The sequence below is a fragment of the Mastigoproctus giganteus genome, chromosome 4, assembly GCF_048544385.1.
Source record: "Mastigoproctus giganteus isolate SK-2022 chromosome 4, ASM4854438v1, whole genome shotgun sequence".
Classification (NCBI taxonomy): domain Eukaryota; kingdom Metazoa; phylum Arthropoda; class Arachnida; order Uropygi; family Thelyphonidae; genus Mastigoproctus; species Mastigoproctus giganteus.
The window spans coordinates 108,783,020-108,795,167 of NC_143578.1; the positions used below are offsets into that span (position 1 = coordinate 108,783,020).

Sequence of the window (12,148 nt, forward strand, 5' to 3'; positions counted from 1 at the left end):
AAACCCCATGACCTGCCCTGGCAGCCTGTCTGCACAATTACTCCCAGGTCTTTTTCATTTTCTACCACCTTAAGTGTAATACCATACAGTTGGTACGTTTCTCTGTATTGAACTGTATCCCATCCATGTAAAAAAAGTCTTTTTAACCAGCACAGACCACGCTGAGAGAAATTTTACATTGTGGGCCTTGCAGTCTCTCCAGGGCCAAATTGATCGACAGAGGTCTAAACATGTACTTCCTCCTATTGTGTCTAACAGTGCCCTGCACTTTGAGTTATTGTTATTTGGTTTTTTTATTTTTTTAGGACCATTAGCAACTAAGGCCATATTGCTCTGAGGATATGCGGTGGTCATTTCCTGACCTTTCTGCATCCTCCGTTTTGGTGTCACGGGCTCGAACCCTGGTCCAATCAAGAAGCGTGTGCTACGCACTGCTGCTCCTGCCCACCTGGAAACGGAGGAACCTGTACTTTGAGTACAGGGCAGTGTAGAGTAGACGTTCAGACAGGAGGAAGTACATGTAGAGCAGATGTTCAGATCACCTTAATGTCATTAGTGCCAATGTGTATAACAATATTACCTTTTGTGCCCTTAAGAGATGATATCTGCTGTACAACGTCATCTACTTTTGTCTCTGGCAGACATAAAAAGTAAAGTAAAGTAAACTGCAATCATTATCAATCCACTGCAGGATGGAAGCGCCTCCTCAATGATTCGTGTTGAGGGAATAGGCCATAATCTGCTACACTGGTCCAGTGCAGGTTGGCAGACCGACCGTATTTAGCAGTTAAGGGTTTGAACCCTGGTCTACTCAAAGAGTGTGCTGCTGCACTCCCACTCCTGACCATTCGGCTACCGTAGCAGACATATCTTAGTCCTATTCCACCTATCCATCTTGCACAATATATTTTCCATTTCCCTGACAATGGAGTCAACAACAATAACTACCTCCCGTGGGTACAGTGCAATCTGTCTTGGAGATTGCGGCTCTGCTGCCTGATGCACAAGTGTAAGCTCTGGCACCCAGTTGGAGCTGAGAGCTTGATGAGCCCCATTTTAATTCCTTCGAGGGCATCTACCCTACTCTTCAAGCTCTCATATACATCCATCAGAATGCCAACTTCGCACCTAATTTCCTCACACACACGCACACGCACACACACACACGCACGCACGCACACACACACACACACAATTCATCCCCCTTGGCTGTATCATGTCCTGTTCTCGATTGATCTGAAAACATTGTACAAGTAATTTTGTAAGGCCTTGATTTGTAAGAGAAACACCCTAATCAGTTTTCTTCTGAGCCACAGCACTCCCGCTTCTTTGAGAATTGCTTTGCTGCTCTAGGCAAGGCACTATTTCCATTTAAATTCAAGTGAATTTAATAACACTACACTAAACTAATAGATACCTAAATGCAATAATACATATTAGGCTATATATTTACATTCACAGAATTTTAGATTAGTTATAGCCTTACCAGAAATAAAATTACTCTGCTAAAAACAAAAAAATATATTCCAACCTATGCGATTAGTCCCTTTGAGTTACTTATTTACACAATTAAAACCCTACAATTCTACTAGCATGCATTTTAACTATTTGTCATATGTCACTAATTTGTCATATGTCACTAATATATTCCAACCAAATTAGTAGTAAAAAAGTTCTAAGAATATTAAATCTTAACTTACAAAATTTCTAGCTAAATTTAAAATCAAGCTAACAAAAATGACTAGGACTGAAAATTCATTAGGAATATAGTTCACAGGAATGAAAATTCATTCCTGTGAACTATTCATATAATCATAATTTTCATTCCTATTCATATTATCATAATTTTCATTCCTGTGAACACGACATACAGTCGAAAAGCATTGTCAGCTTCAGGAAGGAAAATCGTTTTGAATCTTTTCGTTAGATTCTTTTAATTGCGTTAATTTGATTTTTAATTGTTTTAAATTGATTTGAATTGTGTTAAATTGATTATTTAATTATTTATATTTTACTCTAATGTACCGGTAAGTTGTCGATTTTTTCTGTTTTAATTTCTGGAGGGTATCATATGGAAGTGTTCTACGTGCTATATTGAGGTAAACTCCTCTTATTATTTTACTAATAGTAAAATAAAATAAAATAAAATAAAATGATACAAAAGACTGTAAAATAATATTTACAAAAATTTTGATTATTTACAAAAAACTAGTTTACAACAAAAATAAAATAAAGTAAGTAAATAAGTTAAAATGCATTAAAATATAAATTTAAAAGCGATAAAAACACTATTGGAGCTTTCGGAGGTGTCTGCCTCCTTCCTCAGAAATAATGAAACTTAAGCGACACATCCTTAAATATCAGGTTCACGGCACACGTGACTACCGAACGAAAACGAATGATTCCTGAGTAAGAGAATCATTCTCTTACTCAGGCTGCGCGCGCGCACACACACACACACACACACACACACACACACACACACACACACACACACACACACACACACACACACACACACACACACACACACACACACACACACGTGGATAAATTCAAATTCTCTGATTATATGAATAGTAAACTATACTGGCTTCAATCTTTAAATTCATCTATGTTATTAACATGTTCCCTGCCCAAATGCAAAGTTGTATCCAAACCAACTGCAATTTTTGTGCCTAAATGCAGATATGCATACATCATTTATGGTTAATAAATGAGTGCTGTAAAAGGATTGGCACATGAAAAGAACAACCACACAATATTGGCACAGAGATTGAACTGTGGGCTACTACATTCTTAGTTTACCATTTCATATGTTCTTTGCTTATGTATTTTCGGTATTTTCCACACACACAAAAAAAATATTATATTTTTAAAATTATGCTTGCTAAATTTTAATTCTTTAGTCTATGAAAAACTAAAGATCATCCTTCCTTGGTGTGTATCTGCTGATAAAATTGTGTAAAAAGTGTTATCCTATAAAATTTTACTCTAAAGGGTTGTTATAATAGATCCAGCATCGAACATCAGGACTGAAAAGAAACAGGTTATGAACAGTATGCTGAAGCTGATGGCATTGAATTAGCTCTTTATAGTATGTCACCTGATACTCAAATAAAATTCTATTCGTGTTATGCAGATTGTGAATCTTGTTCAAATGCATCTGTTGAAGTTAGAAATTCATGTATTATTTAATATCATTAAATTATGTAAAAAAGTTAAAATTTAAATAAATTATTTTATATAGAACATACCATTCCCTTTAAAACTTTTCCAAAAACAACATGCCTCCCATCTAACCATGACGTTTTCTTACAAGTGATGAAAAACTGAGAGCCATTTGTATCTTTACCTGCATTGGCCATGGATAGCCAACCAGCACCATAATGTTTCAGTTTAAAATTCTCATCCGTAAAGCGCTCACCATAGATGCTACGACCTGGAATTAAGTACGCAAACTGATTAATTAAATCCAGCAAACTTGTATAGTTAAAAAAACTGATTAATTAAATCCAGCAAACTTGTATAGTTAAAAAAAAATAAAAGCCCAGTGAATACCTCATTTATAAGAAAATAGATTATGCAGCCTTATTAATTGGTCATTCAAAAATTATATAATACAGGGCTTCCACAGGGTGTCTCAAAAATACACAGCATAACTTCAGGAATGAGTTCCTCATATGTAAACAATAAAAATATTTTATATCAACATAGTTCCGAAAATTCTTGGTTCCCAAGTTATTAAATGAAATGTCTTATCTCCCGCAGGTGATTTCCTTCATCACAAGGTACTGACAGAATCTGGTGGTCTTCCATTCTGACCATGTACTCAAATCAGGAGCAAGCGGATATGCACTTTATGTACGGTTTGGCGGACAGCAATGCTCTGAAGGCTCGTCGTTTGTACCATGAAAGGTTCCCAGAATGAAGATGTCAGACAGGAAAACGTCTGAAGGTATTCATCACCGCCTTTGTGAACATGGGACCTTTACACCTCATGCTGCCGACAGAGGACGAGATTTTGGATGTTGTCCTCTGTTCTTATCTCCCGCAGGAAATCACCTGCGGGAGATAAGACATTCCGGTTAATACCTCGGGAACCAAGCATTTCTGGAACTACGTTGATATAAAATATTTTTATTGTCTACATATGTCCTGAAGTTATGCCTTGTATTTTTGAGACACCCTGTATATATATTATTCACCTGAATATGAAGCTTGATTAAAATGTTATTGTAATAAGTATTATGTATATATTAAGTGCAATAGCATCATTAATACCCAGCCTTTTCTAAATAAACAGAATATTTGTAAGGCGGCATTGTTTTAAGTTATATCTCATATTGTTAATAGCTTCACAACGAGTTGCCATGATATTGCACTACTTTGAATAAGTAACGCTTCACCTAAGGAGAAGACTAATGTTACTTATTCTCAGATAGGTACCACGATGCAGACTGCACTGTTTCAGGGCTATTTGGCTCTTCTTAAAACGATGCCGCCTTACAAATATTGTTTATTCAGAAATGGCTGTGTATTAATGATGCTATTGCACTTAATATATACATAGTCTAAATTTGCTTGCAGCTTGAGGCTTTAGCCCTAAATGCATCTTAGTCTAAATACATCATACACCATCAGGCATCTCTCATATTGTGGAGTTATACTTCATAACTGTTTTCCATCATTGCATCACTTGGGTACTTACCCACCCACCGAAGAAGGGCCAAACAGCCCTGAAACGGTGCCGTCTGGGTGGTGGTACCTATCTGAGAATAAGTAACATTAGTGTTCTCCTTAGGTGAAGCGTTACTTATTCGAAGTAGTGCAATATCATGGCAACTCGTTGTGAAGCTATTCACAATATGAGATATAACTTAAAACAATGACGCCTTACAAATATTCTGTTCATTCAGAAATGGCTGTGTATTAATGATGCTATTGCACTTAATATATACATAGTCTAAATTTGCTCGCAGCTTGAGGCTTTAGCCCTAAATGCATCTTAGTGTAATAAGTATTGTAAAATGGTTTGCTGCACTTAATAAAGTAATTCAAAGAATTTTTGTTGTTAACGTTTTTTCATGTATCTCGTCCTTATTCGAAGTAGTGCAATATCATGGCAACTCGTTGTGAAGCTATTCACAATATGAGATATAACTTAAAACAATGCCGCCTTACAAATATTCTGTTTATTCAGAAATGGCTGTGTATTAATGATGCTATTGCACTTAATATATACATAGTCTAAATTTGCTCGCAGCTTGAGGCTTTAGCCCTAAATGCATCTTAGTGTAATAAGTATTGTAAAATGGTTTGCTGCACTTAATAAAGTAATTCAAAGAATTTTTGTTGTTAACGTTTTTTCATGTATCTCGTCCACATGGGAACTTGCATATGCACAATTTCCTCAATAAAAAAAAATTCTTAACTGATGGATCGGACAGGATGGTCAATTATACTGCCTCCTTGTTCCCCAGATATCATACTTATGGATTTCTTTGTATGGAGCTATATAAAGGAAAAGATGTGTGCCGCCAAATAGTAACATTTTATATGGGGGGAGGAGTAAAAAAAAAAGGAGCTATTAATGATATGGGGGGAGTCAAAAAAAAAAAAGGAAAAAAAAGAAAAGAAAAAAAAAAAAAAGGCGCTACTAATGATATCTACAAAGGGATATTTGCAACTATTCCTTTCCATTCATAACATTGTAATCTTGCTTGCCATCCCCCACCTCCTTCCTTTATGCAAGCGTAACAGGAATAAGCATATTACAAAATAATTTACCAATGGACAAAACGTGACATGCTGCCCCCAACCTCACTCTCTCACACAAAATATTATTAACTTTATTCGTAGCATGTGTCAGCTTTTGCTATACATGCTTGTCATCCCCATATCACAATAAAAAGCTATCTGTTCTAAGTTTTACTTTCAGCCATTTGAAATGAAATAATTGTTTGCATGTGTTGGCACAGTTTTTCTGAGTTCTCCATTTACGAGGTGTGTGTGAGAGAGAGAGAGAGAGAGAGAGAGAGAGAGAGAGAGAGTGCAGTAGGAGCACTTCACAACTCATCGTTTGGGGGGGGGGGGGTTAGCAATGGCCAAAAGTCATGCTGGACTTCTTTACAAAGGGTGATATTTTATTTTTATTTAGCTATGCTACAGCAAGTTAATTTTGATTATACAGTGAACTCAAATGAAACATCTCTCTTTTCACTCTCCATTTGATACCATAACGTAACAAAGTGTAAAAATTCACATCAGTTTGGAAATATTTAAATGGCCAAAGGGATATTATGCAGTTTAAGCCGAACAGGAAAGTGAAAGCTTCCACTTATGCTGATGGTACAAATCTGACACACATCACTTTGCCATTATCAATGAGTGCAGTAGATTGCAAAATTTTGCTGTGAAACAAGATAAAAACACATGTGAAAGGGGTGAACCATTTATAACAGTAGGAACCTTCTAAAAATCCAGCAGCACTGAGAAAATACCATAGATGGGGCAGAAGAATGAACATGATGGTGGATAAAATTCAGTAATTTACACTTTGATCGAATGTAGTTACTCTGGTAAATAAAACTTAATCTGACCTATGGATCAAGAGTTTCAGAATGTTTAAAGAGATAATACAGGCAAAAAGTTTTTATAGCACTAGCATGGAACAAATTTCTAAGTTCAATATCTACTAAATCTTGGAGAAATTTTGGCCTGAGGTTAACAATACTACAAGAAAGTCTTTGAACGACAAGATAATGAAGAGCATAGTTTATTAATGGACTTCAGTCAAATGAAGTTTTCAAAGAGCCAGCAAGACAGTTAATACGGGATTTGCAGTGATGCTTTGTTGGAAAATGAAGTTACAGACCATGCAGAAATTATGTAGTCCATAACAGAAACAGATGGATCTAAATATGAAGCAGAGATTGGATCAAATCCCAATTCAAAAATTTTTCGTGCTGCAGCAGCAGCAGCCAAAAATGCTCTAGCTGCAGCTTTATTAGATTGAACAACAGCCTGATTTAACAGTCAAATGTGTGATGTCTTAAGTGAAAATATCATTCAAGATAATAAAAATAAAATAAAATAAAATAACTGAATGCCAACAGTTTTTTTTTTTTAGTTAACACCGAGAGGTGCTAATGAGAGGACTTGTACTATATTTCAGAATTGGATCTGTTTGATATTTTGACTACTGCTGCAGTAACCACAGTAGTCTATGCTGTTATTGTTGTTTGGTTTTTAGGAGCATTAGCAACTAAGGCCATATTGCTCCGGGGATATGCGGTGGTCATTCCCTGACCTTTCTGCATCCTCCGTATTTGGTGGCTCACGGGCTCGAACCCCGGTCTAATCAAGAAATGTGTGCTATGCACTGCTGCTCCTGCTCAACTGGCTACGGAGGCGCAGTAGTCTATGAACTGACTACTTTGGTCATAATGCAAATTAATTATGTTTTTAAACCAAATGTATTTCAATGTATTTTTATGCTACCTTATTTGTATAATTCTAGTTTAATATAGACTAAATGACTTAAGACACTAACCTCCTGTTCCATCTCCTTTGGTAAAATCACCACCTTGAATCATGAAATCTTTTATTATCCTATGAAATTTAGATCCTTTATAACCTTTAAGACTTTCATCTGTACTTGGCTATATATATATATATATATATATATATATTAAAAAAAAAAAAAAAAAAAAAAAAAAAAAAATCAATAACTAAGAGAAAATAAATTAAATTTTTAGGCAATATCATGATATTTTTTATTTCCAATTTTGTGACACCAAGAGTGAATCTTCTCATATTTTGACAAAACTAATAATGTTTGAAATAGAACTTCATTCTTGGCACATTGTATATAAATTATGTAGAGCTAGTGCAAGAGAGAGAGAGAGAGGAAAAAAAAAAAAAAAAAAAAACACGTGCAAAGATAAAAATTAAGTTAAATGCTGCAACAAAATTATACTATGAATTGAGATTAAAAAACTACTTCCATAAGGCTAATGAATACAATGATATAATTATTTTATTCTCTGTATGTCAGTTCCAGTTTCATTATACATAATTCCAAAGTTAAATATTATATTCTATAGCAAACAGGTTGTTATGCCAAAAAAAATATATTCTATCTCCTTTCTAAAAATCTTTTATGCCATTGAAACATACAAGCTCTTGACATAGTATCTTCCCCATAAACTTGACATAACTCATAACTTAATTGTTTTCTTTAATTCTGTTAAAAATCTGAGGTTAATTCTTTATTCAATTCTTTGATCTCATTTTTCCAGAAATCTGCAAAAACACAAGGTAATAAAAATCTATCTGAATCCAAAGTGAACAAACATGTTGGAACTTGAGAGACTTGGGAAAAGTTCAAAGTCAACTGCTGTACCTTTTGTTTTACAGGTGGCACTTGGTGGGTGTGTAGTGGCTGTACATGCAGTCTTACTATTTAATAGCCACACCTTTTATACAAGTGGACAGCATCTTTATGGACTTTGAGAGTCCTTTTTACATAATTAACGGAGATAGTATTTGTGATAATTCACCTAGCTAGATATTCTTCAAAAATGCGGTCAGAGATTACTTTAAGGCAGAACTGTCACTAATGGGTTCTCTTATGGACCATTAACTCGCCAAGTGATGCCTTCAAGGATGTATCCTTGGGGCACTCATGTGGAACCTAGTGCTGGAAGATGGGCTACAGCACAGCTCCCAGCACACGAATATGATATGCACACGATTTAGTCATATTAGTAGAGGGAAACACATGAGCCCAAATGGAGAGAATGAATTACTTAATGGGTGAGCTAAGTGAGTAGTGTAAACCATAGAGGTTAACAGTATCAGGAACTAAAATGAAAATTTTGCTTTTGAAGGGGTATTTGTCAGCAACTAGACTACTTCTTTTAAAAATAAACAATGTGAACTCCAATTTGTTAGCACATCGAAATATTTGGGTGTACAACTTCACAGAGGGTTGAAATTTGCATCCAATATTATATATAGATATTAGAGAAAACAAAAAAAAAAAAAAAAAAAAAAAAAAAACACTATTTATTGGTTGGGATTTTAGGAATCACTAGAGCAGAATGGAATATTAAGGGAAAGCATTGGAGGTGCTACATGATTGCATTTTTCTTCCAACAGTGACCTATGCAGCCCCAGTATGAGCATTCTGCAAACACTTTCAAGTTGTTTTCAATCCAATGCATGATGCTTTTGAGAATGATGTGGGCAAGTTATACAGTTCGAAGTAAAACCCTGCAAGTTATCTCTGGAAGACTACCAACTGACTTGCATCTAGTATACAAAAGCACGTACTTTTACTTGCAGCAGAGACATCCATACAAATTTGGAATTGAAATTATTTTGTTAAATGATTGCTGTGAGAGAACCAGAATTGGAAAAATTAATGACAGTGTGGCAAGAGTGTTGCAATGATTCAATGAAGGGGTCAATGACACGAAAGTTCTTCCCTAGCGTTTTTGCTGATTGAATATGGATCTCTTTTTTTGGCAATCTGAATGAACTCTGCATCTCAGAGAGGTCCAGTAGCTTGGAGCATATGTTTTATTATTGCACAGAGTATAAGGACCTATGTTATGAATTTTTCCAAATTGCCCCTGTGATGGAATGATTTGCAAAAAGTGTAAACTCTTGAATTATGAAGAAGCCAAAGGCAACTTTTTTGATGGATTTCAGTGAAGTGTAATTTTCTCTTGTTCTGTATTAGGACAGCTACTAAATATTATACTGTTTATACGGTTGGAAATTGACTTTGTTTTTTAGGGAAACATACTTTAATGGGGTGGATGCAGCTGCTCTTTGGGGCACAAAAAAGGGTAGAGGAGTTTACTCCAGAGGTCCAACAAGCTATGGTCTGATGTAGTGTGCTGCTGACTGTCTCTTTTGATCTTGGGATTTCACAGATTCAAGACTAAGTACTATAGTACTAACTAATAGAGCAACCTTATCTGCAAAAAGATCTAAACCTCCCAACACTTCCTAATTCATTTCACAAATATACGTGGTCTCAATTCTAATCTCAACGATGTCCAATTCCACTTGCAGTCTGCCAAACCCCATGTACTTTTTCTAACAGAATCTCAGTTATCGGCTGATCCAACTACTGCTCATCTCAGGTGCCCAAATTATTCGCTGCATGATTCCTTTCGCCTCAAAGGTGGTACTTGTGCATATATCCATTCTGATATTCCCTGTCAAAGACTTGGCAATTTGGAATCTCCTCTCTTTGATCTTCTCTGGCTTAAAATCTCTATACCTCATTGTGTCAAATTCATCTGTTGTCTCTACCCTTCTCCCAATTCCACTAATCACTTGGAGCTCTTTGACTTCCTCTCTGTGCAACTTGACTTTCTCCAGTCCAACTTTCCTAACAGTGAGGTAATTTTCCTTGGTGATTTTAATGTTCACAACTCCAGCTGGCTTCCGTTTTCTAGTCACACCGACCCAGCCTGACCCAGCTGGTCGAGATGCTGAGGCTTTTGCAATTACTAATGACCTTGCACAGATTGTTCATTTACCTACAAGAATACCGGACAATCCTAATCATACAGCCAATATGCTTGATCTTTTTCTCACAAACAACCCTTCTAAGTACACAGTTGAAGTGAGAGGTCCTTTAGGCACTTCAGATCACAACTTGGTGATTGTCTCTTCTCCAATGGACCCTTTATCTCATGGCTATTCCCAACCTAGTGTTGTTTGGCATTACAAGAATGCAAAATGGGATGACCTGCGAGACTTCTTTTTTTCTTTTCCTTGGTTGGATTACTGTTTCAAAACTTCTGATGTCAACATTTGCTCAGATGGTGTCAGTGAAATTATTCTTGCAGGAATAGAATCCTTTATTCCACACTCCACTTTAAAATCTCATCCTTTATCTAAACCTTGGTTTTCCAATAAATGTGCTAAGGCTGTTCAGGAGAAGAATGCTGCATATCGTAATTGGCTAGTTTCCAATTCTTCAGTTTCATTTTCTGCCTACACCAAAGCTAGCAACAATTGTAAAGAAGTTATTAATTAGTCCAAACTAGAGTTTGAACAGGCTAAAAGTAGAAAACTTGCTTCTTGCCCTAATGGTAGCCGAACATTCTGTTCTCTTGCCAAAGCTATTGGCTGCAACTTTTTCCCATCTCTGCTTCCACCTCTGTCCAAAATAGATGGTTCTGTTGTCACTTCAGCCAAGGATAAAGCTAACCAAGGATAAAGAAGAAAAATGGGATGATAGCAGGTCATGCGAATCCCCGGGGACTCACATCTGGTGAGTATGGGCTTGGTACACCCAGGGTCCTGAGCTGGACATCATCATTCTTCTCTTTCTTGGTGATTCCCTTCTACTGTTGTCTCTCTCTCTCTCTCTCTCTCTCAGGGTAACTCGGGAACTTTTTTTTTTTCCTGGTGCAGCATAAGCCTCAGGCTTCCTTGCACCCTATGGCTATTAATAATAATAATAATCCCATTTTTCTTCCAACTCATGTATTAATGATCTTGGTAAAACACCTTCCACCATTCCCAACACACTCCATTCAATGCCTCCTGTAGTTTTTTGTCAAAATGATATCAGAAGGATTTTGACGAATCTTGATGCTAAGAAAGTTCCAGGTCCCGATGGTATTTCTCCACTTGTTCTCAAAACCTGTACTCCTGAACTTACTCCTATTCTTTGCGGCCTTTTTTTCACTTTCTTATTACAAAGGTGTTTTTCCTTCTGCTTGGAAATTTGCTGATATCCAGCCAGTTCCTAAAAAGGGCAACAAATCCCTCCCATCCAATTATCGTCCCATTGCAATTACTTCTACTCTTTCTAAACTAATGGAGAAATCAATTAACCGCCAACTCTTAAACTACCTAGAAGAAATCTTCCGTCTGATCAACAATCGCCAGTATGAATTCTATCAGTGTCAATCCACTGGTGATATTCTGGCTTATGTTACCCATTTATGGACTAATTCAATGGAAAGGTTCAGGGAAACACAAGTAGTTGCTCTTGACAACTCAAAGGCTTTCAATCGTATTTGGCTATCCAGTTTTCTCACTGAGGGTGATGGTAGATGGCTCTCTGTCTTCTAACTTCTCCACTAATGCCGATGTCCCCCAAGGTTCAGTT

General features: G+C 36.3%; 1 protein-coding gene across 1 annotated transcript in view; it reads right to left on the minus strand.

Annotated features, from left to right (window-relative positions):
* LOC150086984 (peptidyl-prolyl cis-trans isomerase B) overlaps window positions 1-12,148 on the minus strand; it is a 102,267-nt gene that overhangs the window by 20,908 nt on the left and 69,211 nt on the right. Inside the window, exons 3-4 of the mRNA XM_090372877.1 lie at window positions 7,556-7,664; window positions 3,258-3,442 (exon numbers count right to left, since the gene is read on the minus strand). Coding sequence (XP_090229003.1) covers window positions 3,258-3,442; window positions 7,556-7,664 — 294 coding nt within the window. The remainder of the gene's footprint in view (window positions 1-3,257; window positions 3,443-7,555; window positions 7,665-12,148) is intronic.